The sequence below is a fragment of the Rhinopithecus roxellana genome, chromosome 10 (assembly GCF_007565055.1).
Source record: "Rhinopithecus roxellana isolate Shanxi Qingling chromosome 10, ASM756505v1, whole genome shotgun sequence".
In the NCBI taxonomy this organism is placed as follows: Eukaryota; Metazoa; Chordata; class Mammalia; order Primates; family Cercopithecidae; genus Rhinopithecus; species Rhinopithecus roxellana.
Genome location: NC_044558.1, coordinates 141,670,375 through 141,688,037, shown reverse-complemented (window position 1 = coordinate 141,688,037; position 17,663 = coordinate 141,670,375). Strand labels below are relative to the sequence as shown.

General features: G+C 36.7%; 1 protein-coding gene across 4 annotated transcripts in view; it reads left to right on the top strand.

The window, feature by feature from the left end:
- The window catches only part of CPNE8 (copine 8), a 261,364-nt gene that overhangs the window by 184,130 nt on the left and 59,571 nt on the right, over nt 1-17,663 (top strand). For 3 of the 4 annotated variants that reach the window (XR_004059563.1, XM_030938809.1, XM_030938808.1), the window contains exons 12-13: nt 3,091-3,144; nt 4,171-4,232. Coding sequence is in view for 2 of the 4 variants with exons in the window: in XM_030938809.1 (XP_030794669.1) it covers nt 3,091-3,144; nt 4,171-4,232 (116 nt within the window). In the remaining 2 variants the exon portion in view is untranslated. Of the gene's footprint in view, nt 1-3,090; nt 3,145-3,455; nt 3,474-4,170; nt 4,233-17,663 lie in introns of those variants that run through there. The other variant, XM_030938810.1, reaches the window with a different exon arrangement.

Below are 17,663 nucleotides of genomic sequence, written 5' to 3'. Positions count from 1 at the left end.
GATTTGTGTACGTTTGGACATTCCTTATATGCTCCAACGACGTAAAATCCTGCCTTAACTTTCACTTGTTTGAGCACAGATTTGTGGTTGAACAGAGAAAAGAATTCCCTAAATCTTTCCTGGGCATATGTACACCCCTTCAAAGGGCATAGGCTTCTAGATTTCCAGCAATATACCAGAGCTTTTAAAAGCCCCCTCTAAACAAATCTCATTCCCTCAATCTTCCTTTTTGGTTTTTGAGTTAGCCTCTTACTTGCCCCAGATTATATCATCACCTCCAGCAGATATGCTATTGTTAAACACTTGCCACTGTCTGCTTTCAACAAATGTCCTGGAGATAGGGCATTTACCTCTGAGCAGGCTTTGAGTTAAGTCAAATAACCACAAGCCCAAGCCCTATGAATGGAGCTTTTCCAGAAAGCTTCCATATAAGTCAGTTAATGACAATTCTCTGGAAAAGACACTTTTTTTAAAGTTTTGTTTTTAATTGTCACATGTTAATTATAAATGTTAATGGTGTACAGTGTGGTGTTTCAGTACATATATACATTGTGTAATGATCAAATCAGGGTAATTATCATATTCATTACCTCAAACACTTTTTGAAGAACTTCATATCCATTCTGTCCCCTCCAGTGGCTTTTAGACTGTTGGTTTACACAGCTACTGTAGTTGCCTGGCTGACAGTTTTCAATGCTACTACATACAGAGCTGGGAAAAGTAGGTTTAGAGTAAAGCAAGTTAAAATGACAAAGTGAGATTTACTCTTTTTCTTGAATGAGTTATCACTGATTGTTGCAAGCCTTTGATTAATTTCCAGATTCATGAAAAAATTTGATTTTGACAATTTTTGCTAGTGTTCTCATTGTCTTTATGGATGAGCAACTTTTCAGAGAGCCTTACTCCATCATTCTAAAGTAACTTCCCTAGTTCATTATTTAGTTTTAGAAGTGACAAATGCTACTATGTTTATATATTATATAAATTTAATATTGTTATATCAGATGTATTATTGGCGATTGAAATGGCCCTATATGATTAAATGAAAACATCTTTAGGCAATTAAATTTAATTATGTAATTTAAAACCAAGTCATAAGGTAATTTTTTCTATGACAATACTATATTATGATGTGCTGACAGCAAAAACACTCATATGAACTGAAAGATGCTTATGAAATTCTACTAAAAAGTTACTCCTAAAATTTAGGAAAATCCTCTTCTAAACCAAAGGCATAATGCCAGATGAATGATTTTTAGGTAGAAAAATGCTGAAATACAGTTTTTCAAGAAAAATGTATCGCTGAACTTTTTGTTTTCAAACTTTTGATTGAATTAATTTTATTCACTGATTTCCTATATATTGTTCAGAGTGCTGTGTTCCTCAAATTATCTGGAAGAATTGAGGAATTCTTCAAACCTCCAGATCAAACATTACCTTTCTCCTCCAAACAACCTGCTCCATATTTAATAGTATAACCATTGAACCATCTGAAAAATGTGTGATCTTGCCAATGATGCTCAATATCCTTACTGTTGCATGTTTTCCTGTAGAATGTGTTCAATTAGGGCTTTCTGAAATACACAGTAAATAATACATGGAATGAATGAATGACCAATTTCTCCTTTAGATTTTCTACTTAAATCTGAAAAATGTACTTTATTCTGTTTTCTTAGTTTTTTGTTTGTTTGTTTTTTGTTTTTTTTTTTTCTGTTTTTTTTTGCGAGCCGTTTTCAGTGGGGCTTCCTTATTTAATGATTCATTACTTCTTGCATAGAAAATTTAAAATAGGACCCTAACTATTGCCTTCATTTTCTCACCTTACAACTATCTTGTAGACCAGGGGTCCCCAACCCTCAGAACGCAGACTAGTACAGGCCTGTGGACTTTTAGGAATTGGGCCACACAGCAGGAGGTGAGCCGGAAGCAAGGGAGCATTACCACCTGAGCTCTGCCTCCTGTGTGCTCCTTATAAGAATCTAATGCCTAATGATCTGAGGTAGAACAGTTATCATCCCAGAACCATCCTCCCTACCTCCATCCGTGGGAAAACTTTCTTCCATGAAATCAGTCTCTGGTGCCAAAAATGTTGGGGACTGCTGCTATAGACCTATTATATCATTCTCCTGTTTAAACATCAACTAAGTAACATCCAAACTCCCCTGCCTAGGATTAAGGATCTCCTTCCTTAACATGGCCTCAGCTTATTTTTTCAGATTCACTTCTCTTCTGGTTGTGTGGGTTCTCTGCCCCAGCCAACCTGGATCAGTTGCCTGTTTTTCTTTCTAGAATGGTGTATTTTTTTTTTTTTAAATTGAAGCCCTAGTTTAAATTAATAAATTATGGTTCAAATAATACTTTTTCATAAACTATTTCATCTTCTTTTCCCTGTCAAATGCTTTCTCCATATTTTGGATTGAGATGATTTGAAGAAGTCTCTCTTCAGGCAATTATGTATTACATTTATCCTATTAGATTGGCAGGTCTTATTTATTGTAATAGTCCCTATATCCCCTAATGTCTTACGAAATATAGAAGTGCAACCTTATTTACTCATGGATCAAATAGTCAAAAAGCCAGTCTTATGTCTACAAACCAGACCTTTACCAATTATTATGTAGCATGGGTAACTGGTAGAAATTACCATCATTATAAAGAAATAGGTTAATAGATCCTTTAAATATTCACACATTGGATGATTTGCTATGTTAGTGTATTTAATTTTTAAAGTTATGTCACTTGAATATACTTTTCTTTAACAACCCATTATTTTTCTATAAAGCAATAATTAGTTAGGACATTAGATGTTAAAGACCTCTATCATATCAAGAAGGTGACTATAGTTATGGGCAATCAGTATGTACAGGTGAGAAGAATATTACAGACAAAACATTTTTTAAGATAGTCAGTATTAACTTTTGTAGAGGAGTTTTGGCTGAATGACCATCCAAAGTCATACTGCAAGCATTTGTAAATGCATACATGCATAAGAAGTGAAGGCAGCAGGTTAAACTACACATTTTTAAAACATCAATATAAAAATTCAATGTAAACCGTAACACATTTTAATTGTTTTGTCTGCTTTTTAAGGTGGTGAATCCCAAAAAGAAAGGAAAAAAGAAAAAATATAGTAATTCTGGAACAGTAAGTCAAATTTTATGTTATTTATTAAAGATTAAAATAAATGAATATACATATATGTAGATGGCATCTTTAATCCTACTGGAAGCAATTAAAAAACTGAGCTGTGTTTCACTCAGGGTTTTAATATGAGCAAACACAATAGAAAAATCAGCTTCCCAGGGGACTGATTGTAATGAAGAATACCTTATAGAAGGTATTGACTTGGCTTCTTGCAGATAATCCTAGGGGCTGCAAGGCCTCTGAGAGAGGCTGAAGTTTTGTTATGAACTCTTCATTCAGTGGAATCCGAGTGTAATGAATCAGGCAGACATAAAAAAACACAAGTGGTGGTAAGAAATACTATACTCTTTACAGGCTATACTTAACAACTGTGACTCATTTCGTGGGATATGTATGTGCTCATTCAAAAAAGTTGTCATTAAAATTGACAACTCTGTGGGAATGATGTACTAAATCAGTACAGAAGATGCAAAGATGTATCAAAAATAAAAAATCAGTGTCATCCTATTTTAAGAAAAAATACTGCAGTTTTTTTTCTTAAGATTAACTTTTTTGGGGAGAAGCAAAATCTAAGTTTTCTCTCAGTTTTCTTTGAAAGATCTCTATAAAGCAAGACAGTTAAAATATTAGATGAGCTCATTACAGAACCATGACTGAAAACACACATTTCCTCTTGAAGGCTTTGTTCACTGATTTTGGTTTTTTGGTTTTAACCATTTTCCAACTCCCTTTCATCTTTCCTTTTATGTAAAATGGGAAGTAACACAATGTCCTTGTAGATAATTTTCATGCTGTTCTTCAACGGAAGTAAACCGGTCATAGAAAGACATTGGTTAATTTTTTTGGTCCCTTTCCTTCAGATAATTTTAAATGTAAGAACAATCAGTCCTAGCAGATGTTAATAAAAAATAATGTCTTTAGTGATTTTCAAAATGCAAAGAAATACAATTTTTCTCTCTAATAGTTAGAAAAATCTATTTGGGGTCACAAACAACTAGAAGGTAATTCTGTCTTTTTCTTTTTCAGGTAACTTTACTCTCTTTCTTGGTAGAAACAGAAGTTTCATTCCTTGACTACATTAAGGGAGGGTAAGTCATTTTCTGGAATTGTTTTGTTACTTAGGCATTTCGTACAATTTGTATAACAAGTGCTACCACGAGGTACCTGGCACTGAAATGATCACCTTTATTATATTTTGATGGCAAGCCTATTATAATTCTGTTTCAGATATAAAGTAAAAAATGTACATACCTAGAGCTATTACTTTTGGGGCAAATTGTAACTTTTCTTTAACCAAGAGAAAATATTGTATGATTAATAGTTGTAGATAATGGCTATTATGTGCACTTTCATAGGATGTTTTTGTTTGCTTAACACATAGGACATTGTACATGCACTATTCATTATTTGTAATATAGGCATAAAGCTTCAGGGCCTGATTTAAATATATATACTAGGTTAAGAATATTAAAGGAATGTGCCTTGTCATAAAATCAGAATGCAGAAATGGATGGTGTAGTCGTTTATTCAGTCCTACAGCTCTCAGACTAGGAATACATTTCAGGAAAACAAATAGTTGTAACCATTTTTGAAACTTTTCAAAACCCAGACAGATCCTGTGTTGGTAATGTACTGTTAGTTCTTATACCCTCGTAAACAGGGAAGTATTTTCAGTTTTGCTTCTCATTTTAACCTATTTCTTCCTTTTCTTAACCTGACCAAGCATCACCTGTATTAGTCTGTTCTCACACTGCTATAAAGAAACTACCCCAAACTGGGTAATTTATAAAGGAAAGAGGTTTAATTGACTCATAGTTCTACATGTCTGGGGAGGCCTCAGGAGACTTATAATCATGGCGGATGATCGATGGTACAGGGGAAGCAAGGCATGTCTTACATGGCAGTACGCGAGAGAGCACATGTGAAGGAGGACCTGTCAGACACTTCTAAAACCATCAGATCTCATGTGAACTCACTCACTATCATGAGAACAGCATGGGGGAAACTGCCCCCATGATCCAATCACCTCCCACCAGATCCCTCTCTTGACACATGGGGATTGTGGGGATTACAATTTGAGATGAGATTTGGGTGGGGACACAGAGTCAGACCATATCATCCCCAGAGATTTAAAACAAGCATTCATTGTCTTGCAGTATAAAATGTCTACATATTCTCTTTTCCTTCACCTTGTATTTTCAATATGCAAAAGTGGAGCGAAGCAAATTTGAATGTGTTTAGTAACTTCATAATGAATATCACTCATGTAAACCTCTTCCTAATTATGAGTCAGCAACTGCCCCCCACCCCATAAAGACTCACTGATAGAATGCCCTCAGGTTGAAAAAGGGGATGAAGGAATGGGGGTACCAAGGGAACAAAGATGACTTCACACAACCCGGAGAGCTTGCCTCTTGTTGCTCTTAGTTAAGGATACAAAGCAAACAAACAAACAAAATACCTACTTAAATGAGTACTCTTTGCTATATACGGGCATCCAAAATGCAAAGTGGTTGCACAGACTGAGAAGCAACAATGGTTGTTTCAATAAAGTACAAAGTAGAAAAAAAAAGTTTGCCAACTCTTAGTATTCCAATGTCTGTGCCTATTTTTATTTTTAGAAGATAGAAAAATAGGATGTTTAATTTGTCATAAAAATATATTCCTGTAAAAACTCCTTAGTAGTAGTGGGTAATAGTGTTACAGGATCTTTGGGGTGTTGCTTTTTCTGGCGTGAAACCTCTGGCTGGCGGTACCTTTTCCTGAGTTTGCTCAGGCCTGCTGGGCTCGTTCCATCCACTTGGCCTAGCAGGCTGCACTTTTCTCACACTACCAGCCTGGGTCTCATGCCCGCCAAGGGTGTATCAGGCATGGAGTGGCGAGGAGTATGTGAGCATGGGATCCAGCCACTGTGCAGTCTGACGTGCTGGCTGCTGCAGCAGGGCGGGCACCTGCGGGTGCTGGCACAGGTGCCAGCTCTCTGTGAGGCTGTGGCTGGACCAGACGCACCACAAGCAGCTTCCCTGGTGGCACCTAGAAACCTTGAAGATGGTAGGCACTGCAGGACCCCAAAAAGGAAGTCACAGTCTTGGCTGAGGGAGCTCCCAGGTCTGGGCTCCCCCAGGGGCCACAGCTATTCTATCCTTCTCTATGCCTGCAACATGGTGAGCAGTTTCAACCCTGTTTGTGTAGTTCATTTAGCTCCGCTGTTTGGCAGGTCCCACGTTCTTCTCTTGTGACCAGGAAGAATGGGATATGCAGAGAAGTGAAGGGTAAGCCGAGATGAAGAGGAGTTTTATTGAGCAATAGAACAGCTCACAGAAGACCCACAGGGGGTAGCTCCTTTGCGCAGCCAGGCCGTTCCTACTATTTAGCTCCTAGCAGAGCTAGGACCCTGGAGTGGGAAGCTCCTCTCTTCAGGCAGGTTGTCCTATCATCTCCCCAGCTCTCAACCGATAGGAGGCCTTGGAATGGGTTGCTCTTCTCTGCAGGCAGGCCCTCTCATCATCTCCCCAGCTCCGAGCAGAGAGAAGGCCCTAGAGTGGGTTGCTCCTTTCTGCAGCTGACAGTCCTGATGTCCCTGCAAGTCTCTGAAGTGCTCAGCAGAAAGGAGGCCCTAGAGCAGGTAGCTCCTCTTTGCTGCTGGTCATCCCCATCCTTACCAGGCATCCATCCCCTCGGCCCAAGAATCTGTCTGCCTCCTGCTGCTGTTCTTGGCACCTGGGCTCAGCCCTGACTTTGCTCCAAGATTAGAGCGGAAGCGAACAGCAGGGAGAAGCCAGGCAGTGGGAGCAGGCACTTCTCAGCCTGTGAGGGCAGGGGCCCTTCCTGGGTCCCCAAGGGTGCAGGGATGCCTGAGTTTGCAGCTGCGGTTTGGGCAACTGCAGCTGTGTGGGGAAATGGGAGGGGGCGGGCGGTCCCTGCCTGCTTCATGGAGCAGGAGTGGCCTGGGAGGCCCGGGTCTGTAGCAATGGCTTGGACGGCTGCAGTTTCCCCACTGGTGCTCCTGCCCCCACTCAGAAAAGGTGAAGGTCCCACTTGTCCCCGGCTCCCGCACGCTGCCCGGAGCATGCAGCCCTGGCTACGCCTCCTTGCTGCAGCCAGCATGATGGCAGCGTAAGGCTGTCTTGAGCAGCTGCTGCCATCAGTAGTTGATAAAGAAATGAGGTAAGTAAATGGACATCCCTTAGCACCTTCTTTACAACTTAAAAAAAAATTACTTGATATATCTGGTTTTATTTTACATATAGAAATACTGATTTGTGGTATTGAAATGTTATAAATTTCAGTTTTTGTCTTTTTTTTTGTTTTGTTTTGCTTTGTGATCATGTGAAGAGTATGTATGTGTATATATAACAGATACCCAGTGCGTTTGGTCAGCAGTGCAAATCTAGCAATATTTGGGTGTAAGTCTATCAGTGTAAAACATTTCAGAATCTGGTACCAATAAATCACTTTTACTGTTTGTTCTCAAACTCCTGGCCTCAAGTGATCTGCCCTCCTCAGCCTCCCAAAGTGCTGGAATTACAGGCTTGAGCCACCACACCCAGCCAAATTGGGCACAAATTTAAAATTTGACTTTTATGGTAAAGAGATCTAGCTTGGTCATGACACCCTTGTGTTATACAGTGACAGGCAAATCATTTAAAATATCTACACTTTAATTTCCTGTAGTTCACATGAATTGGATATTCTGAAGTTCATTTGTAAAAGGATATAATTCAATTTGATCTTCCAGCTCTTCCATGACCTTAATGACATCTTATTTATTTTTTCTTCACTCTGAAATCATTGTTTGCATTTTGACAGAAGGCTTACTCTAACCTATCGACTTACTCTCGGGTGTAATTTGTGTATGATAATAGCTAAGATCTGCTATGACTATTTTTTATAATCATGGGATCACACTATATACAATACACTGCATTGTATGTTTTGTTTATTAAATGTATTGTGTGTATATGCTAGTATGTCATTACTACCTTTTTGTAAACGGCTTCCCATTATATGATTGTACATCATTTAATTTAAAAATTTCCTGTTAATACATGCTTTAGTGACATACATATTTTATTATAAACAAAGCTGCAATATATATATACATGGTACGTGGCATTTTATGCACTTCATTAGTGCACTTGTGTATAGATATGCCAGCATATCTGTAGCGTTCCTTCCTAGAAATAATGTTATTGAATATAATGATATATGTATTTCACAATTTGTTAGATATTTCTAAATTGTATTGCTAAAAGACTCTAAGAATTTATACTCCCCAAATCTATGCAGGATGTTTACCATATCCTTACCTTTTCTGAATACTGCCCCTCCTTTTTCATTTTCACTAATTTAATTTCCTTGTCAGTTTTCATCTGTAAAACCTTTTTATCAGCTATTTTCATGTTTTCTGTAAAAGCTCATGTCAAACCAGCTGTGTCTTTGGAAACAGACCTTTAAGAATTTTTTGTCTTCTGCTCCTTCTTCCCCCACTTCCACCATAAAGGACTGTGTATTTTCAAAGGAAAAGAAAACACAGAAAGATAGCTTGGAGCTACATTCGTTAGAGCTACATTCCTTTTTTAACAAGTCAGCTAAACTTCTGCAATATTCACACCTTGGTCTTTGATCCCGCTCCTCTTCAGCATGCCTCAGGGGAGACTCTTCTTAAGTTAGCTCATCTGGCCTTTATGCCGTCTGATGACATTGCAAAAGAATAAAATAAACAAACACTTCGGGCTATCATCAACCAAACCACCCAAATTAATATATTGGAGGGCATATTTATTAGTACATTTGAAGATCTGTGGAATTATCAAGGTTAGCTTTTTTTTAAAAAAGATGCCCTTCCATAATACATAATAAGTATGATATATCAAGGTAATTGGAACAAATTGCTGAATTTAATTTGTTTTTTATAATGAATCATAGTAATTCCTCACTTTTAACTTAAAATACCAAGATAAGAGCACTGATTACTGCATTTGTGGATGGTTTTGTTGCTGACTTAAGGTGGCATCATCAATTCAGGGACCTTTTTTTTTTTCTGGCTTCAAGGCTTATTTCTTTATAATTTTGGGGGGGTACAGGTGGATTTTGGTTATATGGTTAAGTTCTTTAGTGGTGATTTTTGAGATTTTAGTGCACTTGTCAGCTGAGCAATATACAGTGTACCCAATACATAGTCTGTAATCCCTTACCTCCCTCCCAACCTTCACCCCTCAAATCCCCAAAGTCCATTGTATCACTCTTATGCCTTTGCGTTCTCATAGCTTACCTCCTGCATATAAGTGAGAGCATAGGATAGTTGGTTTTCCATTCCTGAGTTACTTTACTTAGAATGATGACCTCCACCTGCACCCAATTTGCTGCAAAATACATTATTTTGTTCCTTTTAATGACTAAGGAGTATTCCATGGTGTGTGTGTGTGTGTGTGTGTGTGTGTGTGTGTGTGTATATATATATATATATATATATCACACTTTCTTTGTTTACTTGTTGGTTGATGGGCACATAGGTTGGTTCCATATATTTGTAATTGCAAATTGTGCTGCTATAAACATGTATGTGCAAGTGTTTTTTTCATATAATGACTTCTTTTCTTCTTGGTAGATACCCAGTAGTGGGATTGCTGAAAGAAATGGGGATTCTACTTTTAGTTCTTTAAGGAATCTCCATACTGTTTTCCATAGTGGTTGTACTAATTTGCTTTCCCACTAGCAGTATAAAAGTGTTCCCTTTTCACCACATCCATGCTAACATCTATTGTTTTTTGACTTTTTAATTATGACTATTCTTGCTAGAATACGGTGGTATCTCATTGTGGTTTCAATTTGCATTTCTCTGATAATTAGTGATGTTGAGCATTTTTCCATACGTTTGCTGACTGTTTGGATATCTTCTTTTGAGAACAGTCTATTCATGTCCTTTCCTCATTTTTTGATGGGGTCATTGTTTTTTTCTTGCTGATTGGTTTGCATTCCTCATAGATTCTGGACACCAGACCTTTGTCAGATTCATCGCTTGCATATATTTTCTTCCACTGGGTGGGTTGTCTGTTTTCTCTGCTGATTATTTCTTTGGCAGTACAGAAGCTTTTTGTTTAATTAGGTCTGATTTGTTTACTTTTGTTTTTGTTGCATTTGATTTTGGGTTCTTAGTCATGAATTCTTTGCCTAAGCCAATGTCCAGAGAGTTTTTCTGATGTTATCTTCTGGAATTCTTATGGTTCAGGTCTTTAATTTAAGTCTTTGATCCATCTTGAGTTGATTTTTGTATTAGGTGAGAAATGGAGATTCAGTTCCATTCTTCTACATGTGACTTGCCAGTTTTCCCAGTATCATTTATTTAATAGGGTGTTCTTTCCCCAGTTTTTATTTTTGTGTACTTTGTTAAAGATCAGTTAGTTAGATCTGACTTTACACTTGGGTTCTCTATTCTGGTCCTTGATCTATGTGCCTACTTTTTACCAGTACCATACTGTTTTAGTAACTATAGTCTCGTAGTAAATTTGAAGTCAGGTGATGTGATGCCTTCAGATTTGTTCTTTTTGCTTAGTGTTTATTTAACTATGTGAGTTCTTTCTTTGGTTCCATATGATTTTTAGGATTGTTTTAACTCGTTCTGTCAAGAATGATGCTGGTATTGAAGGGAATTGCATTTGAGTCTGTAGATTGCTTTGGGCAGTATAGGCATTTCACAATATTGATTCCTTCCATCCATGAGCATGGGATGTGTTTCCATTTGTTTGTGTCATCTATTATTTCTTTCAGCAGTGTTTTGTAGTTTTTCTTGTAGAGATCCTTTACTTCCTTGCTTAAGTATATTCCTAGGTATTTTATTTCTTTTTTGCAGCTGTTGTAAAAGGGATTGAGTTCTTAATTTGATTCTCAGTTTGTCATTGTTAGTGTATAGCAGTGCTACTGAGTTGTATACATTGATTTTGTAACCCGAGACTTTACTGAGTTCGTTTATCAGATCTAGGAGCTTTGTAGATGAGTTTTTAGGGATTTCTAGAGATGCAGTCATATCAGTGACAAACAGCAACAGTTTGACTTCCTCTTTTCCAATTTGGATGCACTTTATTTCTTTCCTTTGTCTGATTGCACTGGGTAGGACTTCCAATACTATGTTGAATAGAAGTGGTTAAAGTGGGCATTATTGTCTTGATCCAGTTCTCAGGGGGAATGCTTTCAACTTTTCCCTATTCAGTATGGTTTTGGCTGTGGGCTTGTCATATATGACTTTTATTACTTTGAGGTAAGTCCTTTGCATGCTTATTTTGTTGAGGGATTTTTATCATAAAGCAATACTGGATTTCATTAAATGCCTTTTCTATATCTATTGAGATGATCATATGTTTTTATAAATTCTGTTTATGTGATGTATCACACTTACTGACTTGCGTATGTTAAACTATCCCTGCATCAATTTAGGGACCTAATTACTGTAACCTTTCCACTGTTGGGTTATGCTCATGTTGAATCTGAATTGACAAGTAAAACTTGAAGTCATCAAAAGGGTGAAACATTATGATGTAAGATATCATTAACAACAATTATGTTGATTTTATAGCTAGCTCTGATTAATCCAAATACTTAGTTGAGTTTTCCTGAATTTATTTTGTCCTCTACATTAATTTTATACAACATTTCTCTTAGACCAGATGCAAGGGAGCATGGGGATAGAGAAAGTGTGAAACAGGCAGCTGTTGTGAACTGTTTAGCAATTGTGCTGAGAGTCAAACATTGCAATTAAACTCACAGAAAGAACTTATTGAATTGCAGTTTAAAATTTTATCTCTTCTTGTTTGTTCTCACAAAAAAATAAGGGAATCGAAAATTATAAAAATGTTAAGTTGGTTTTTTACTCATGAATCCAATTAGAAATTATGCAGAGTTAAAAAAAAAACACATTTAACTACTAAACAAAATTGTTTTCATAGCCTTTTAATGTATTTTCCTTCAAAGGAACTTCTTTTTAGGCCTGGTTTTTAGTATTCAATATTATACACTTCCATTAGTTTAGTTATTATTGATGTAGGTATTTACATGAAAATACAAGCTTGATTGTTTGTGAAACCAGATTGTTAGTTTGTTACTTTTCATTCATTGTCTCAATCCCTAAAATATTGTGTTTAGCTGCAGTAGACAGATTTATGGATTCAGGTACACAGTGAGCAGATGAGACAGATGCATTCTAAATCAACCAAAATCCAATTTTTATTCAAATATTCTCTGAAATACAAATCTAATTTTTAGTTTTTTTTTTTTTTTTAATAAGCAGTGCCATGTTTTTTTCTGGAGTATGAGATACATTCTATGATTTGAAATAGTAAAAAGTTTTATTTTCTAAACAGAAGAATAATATTCATGAAGGAGCTTTGTTATAATAAACACTGATGGTCTCTTCTGGATTATTGACCTTGGTGTCGTCATTTTTAATCATACTCTGTACTTTTATCCTGTAGTTATTTTATTCCTCTTATTAAAAATGGTTTTAGATATTAAAATTTGAATACAATTGTCTACCTAAAATGAGATTTATATTTAGTAATCTCTAACCTTTGACATTGAATACTTCAAGTATCATTAATAAGGACAATGTCAGATTCCTTTCAAATTACATACTGTTATGAAATCTAAGATAATTTCTTAGGTAGCATCATTATTATTTTAGTTATTATTATTTGTGAATTGGGTTTATTCACTTTTACAGACTTGTAGAATACATACTTCCATATTCCCAGCAGCTCACACTAAGTATCTGAAGACAGAATCATAAATTTCAATTTGCTTCTTCTGCCTTTTAGTCCTCTATGTCTCTCAAGTGTTATGACACTTCACTTCCCCATCACCTTAACTCAGGAACAAATATCTACAAAGTTTCCCACATCTCTTTGATTGGCAGATGAAGGGGGAAAACAGATCACAAACTTTGTTGCACACTGAGTCCCTGCTAAGCCACTAGAATTTCATGTCAACAATTTCATGTCAACATGAAATCCTGGTCTATGCTTTTATCAGAAAATTGAGTGTGTTAGAAACTTGGAAGTCTATAGACTGTCATTTTTTTCTTTTGAAGAAAGGCCAAACTCTCATCCAGCCAGTCCAGGTGAGCTTATACTAATTTTCCTGGGTGTCATTTTAATTGTTTATTTGTATGATTTGTTTGTTCAAAGAGACGTAGTTTTAAAATATTTTTTGTAGGTCTGAACACAGAGTGGCCATTGAGTAAGTACTGACTAATTAACCATTTGGAGCATGATTTTTTACCCTTTTTTTCTCCAAAATTTCTTAGCAAAATTAAAACATAATGAAAAAATATAACTTTAAATACAGAGTGTGACAAACTGGAATACAAATCCTCACATCTGTTTCTCTTAGACCTTATCAATTTGCGATCTTACTCTCTCCAGGAGTCATACAGCAATCATCAGATAAAACAGATGGACCAGGCTTTCTGGAATAAGAAAACATGCTTTTGTATTGCCTCTACTAGAATTCGTCTCAGCTGAACTCTATATCTTCATTGTAGTTACTTGGAGGAAAGGCAAAATCAAGATTAGAAGTACAAACTGCTTGTTTTCTTCATATCTTAAGAGAAAGGGAGTATGAGAGAAGGTAATAGGAGAGACAGTAAGTGGACAGGAACTTCTAGGAAAGAAATTCAGTAAGGAATAAATGTTTGGGAAAAAGTCAGCCCAATTGCAAAGACGAGGTTGCTGATAATTGAGGCATTGTATAGTAGTGGCAAAGAATTTGGGTTCTGGCATTAATTGTACAGTTCAGATCCTGGATCTGCCTTTTGCTAGCATAACCTGTTTTCATTTCTGTGAAACAGGAATATAAATAACAATGCCTATTTCATAGAATGGCTGTGAGGGTTAACTAAATTTCATATAGTTAACAACTAAATGCTACCTATTAATTTTCTGAAAAATCTCAAAGTTCTAATATGTCTAAGCACATCGTATTGTTGTCATCATATGGTTGTAGTAATTGCCCTAGTTATGAGAGACATGAAGAAAAAAGTATGCTTTCAAATTTACAAAGCCAGTGAAAATCACTTTCTTACAGTTCATTTCTGTTTGAGGATAACCCCAGGATACTTCTTTCAGTCCAGACAGCCCTGTTCGCTCCAACCCAAACTCAACCCTAAATCTAAATCTTGTTTGAAAGAATTTTTAAAAGCGCTATCTACCTATCATAAGCTAATCTTAAAGACTAAAGTGGGCTTCTTGATACTACTTATTGTAGAGGCTAGTTGAATATCAGTAAGTTCCTTCATCAACAGGCCCCATTAGATTTTTTTTTTTTTTTTTTTTTTTTACTTAAAAATACTTGAACAATTGAAATAATTCTGTAAAACATTTAACTTAGTTTTATAAAATTGGCAGGCTGGGCATGATGGCTCACGCCTGTAATCCCAGCACTTTGAGAGGCTGAGGCAGGTGAGTCTCTTGAGCCCAGGAGTGTGAGACCAGCCTGGGCAATATAATGTGCCCGCATCTCCGTAAAAATTAAAAAATATAATAGTTTGGTCTGATGGCACATGTGTGTTCTCCCAGCTACTCAGTGGGCTAAGGTGCAGGGATTGTTAAACCCAAGAGGTTGAGGCTGCTGTGAGCCATGATGATGCCACTGATGTGCAGTCAGCCTGGCAACAGAGCGAGACCTCTTCTTAAAAAAAAAAAAAAAAGTGTCATTGCATTGGATATGTTGCTTCAGGGAGCACATCTTGCCAGAACATGCAACACTATAAAGGTTTTTTACCATTAATCCAATTTCTTATTCAAAAATGAAATATACATGTCTAGGATTTTTTATAATACTTTTTGTTGTGGCACCCAAGTACTTTCATTTATCAAATTAGTGGAAAGCTAAACCCTGAGGTGCTGAGTAGGGTTAAATCTAATAAAAACAAAGCCATTCTGCCGTCTATAAATATTTTCACATGGAACATTATCATATCGAAACTGAACTCATCTAAAGTAAGATCTAGAAAACAAACTTTTAGGAATATTAAGAAGACTGTCATAAACATTGATTTGGTTAAGGTTTGATTCTCATTTTTGTACATTTAAAATGTATACTTGGGCTGGGCACAGTGGGTCACGCCTATAATCCCAGCACTTTGAGAGGCCGAGGTTGGCCGATCACCTGAGGTCGGGAGTTCGAGACCAGCCTGACCAACATGGAGAAACCCCGTCTCTACTAAAAATACAAAAATTCACCAGGCATGGTGGTGCATGCCTGTAATCCCAGCTACTTGGGAGGCCGAGGCAGGAGAATCGCTTGAACCCGGGAGGCAGAGGTTGCAGTGAGCCGAGATCGTGCTGTTGCACTCCAGCCTGGGCAACAAGAGCAAAACTCCATCTGGAAAAAAAAAAAAAAAGGTATACTTGGAAAGCTTAGAGATGTCTAGTTACATACTTTACGATTGTGATTTCATTGCCAGTTTATGTTATGCTGCAGATAAGTTTTTTCAGAGTCCTCCATTTCAAAGTCAAAGGAAACTCTTCAGGTATGTCTCATCATCAGGGCTAGCACTAATCTTGCCAAATATTGACAGTCTGTTGGTATTGGGCAGTTTCATAGCTACATTGCTTGGTTACAGTGTGCACTTTTAGCCACACACAGTGAAAACTGAAAGAACTGAGTGATGCAACAGCAATGAATTTTTGCAAAACTATTATTAATACTAGAAAAACAACTTTACATCTCTCCCTCCTGATGATGTGCTAATAATTTTCTCTTTAAACATATAACTTTTCTTTGAAACTTAGAAACTTTTGTAGGAACACAATTTTATCATCTATGTCTGTGAAATTATTCTATTGTAAACAACACACTTTGCTATTTCTAAAATAGTTTCATGGTTGAGGGCAATTAAAAGGTTGGGGGCTGGGAGCAGGAGAAACAGAAATACATAAAACAGTAGCTCACCAAAGGCAGGAGGTAGTAGGGTGGGAAAAAGTTTGTCACTGACATTGCTTAGAATTGCTAGTGTATGGTGATATTAAAATGTAGTTTGCATATGCACAAGATATATTACTATATTTAAGTTCTGTACAGACAGTGTACCCCTCTACTGCCTGTACTGGTTGGAGCTTCATTGCCCCACCCTTGATACATCACTAACCCACATTACAGGAAGGACTCATGAAAGATAAATTTATGTTAATATAAAGAAGGAACTCTCTTCTGACCCAACAGAGAAGAGGATTATTATGAACCAGGAGAAAATGGCATGGGTTACTCAAGGAATTCGTCTCCCAGCATGTAGAGTATTTGCTATGTGCAGGTACTTTAGAGTTTTATTTCTAACATTTAGAAGTCTCCTTCAAAGTGGTTGTTACCTATCTATCATGAGAAAACAGAGACCCAGAGAGTTGATAGTTTTGCAAGGAGTCACAACTAGCTAGCTAGTGGTGATTCTGGGATTCAAACTCCAGTCTATATGACTCAAGAGTTCACTATCTTCCTACTAGGCAGGCATTACCTCTCTGGCACCTACCTCATTTTAAATAGGATTTTGATGGACAATGCTTAACATTTTCGGTTTGGGGTTGATTATTTTGTTAGCTTATTTTGATTATGTCACATATATTTTCTAACTATTGGTTAGAAAAAAGGTTAGCAATTTTGCATACCTTTTTGATAAGGTGTTCTTGAATTGCACGAAGATAAGCTAGCCTCCTTGTGAAGTTGTATTTTGGAGTAGTAGTATTATGTGAAAAAATATAGAAATCAATCTTCAAAGTCTAGAGAAATTAGAAAGTTTTGTTGATTTGTAAAAACTGGATTCAGTAAGGATGAAGAATAAAAAGTTGAGGAATCATATCTCTTGTCTCCAGTTATTTTTTTATTGTTACTTTTGACATTTCACTGATCCCCAGGAATCCAGAGTGCGTGAAGGAAAGAAAGGATGGAAAATAAGGCAAAAGTCAAAGTTTACAATTACTTCATGCAGTAGAATTTTGTTTGAGGAAGTACCTAGATAACACCTAATAAGGTTAGATCATAAATTCATAGTGCAGTTTTGGGTTGGGCAGGTTGGGACCTTATTAGTGGGTGTGAAGGAAAGGAAATCTGACATGGGAGGGTCAGATACTGAGAAATAACCCGAACCTCTGGTAGACCCAGAAATTTGATAAGCATTAGAAAATCCAGTATTCAAAGAAGTATACTAAACTCAGGTTCTGAAAAACTAGTATCAGTAATCGTGATAATAATGAATCAACTACTTAATGGGCCTTCTAAAGGACAGGTGCTTTTATGGTCCTCACAGCAACAATCCAAGGAAAGTTTTATAATTCTTTACAAGTGAGCTGCAGAAGGTCGAATAGTTTTTTCAAGGTCACATGAATCATAAGTGAAGGTATTTATATCTGAATTGCATTTGTGCATCTCAAAACCTGCCCTCATTCTAAGAGATCTTACTTGGCAAGATCTTAATTCACTGAGTAGTTCATGGGCATGGGATGCCAGAATTTTGAAGATACAGCAAAGTTTGGAAT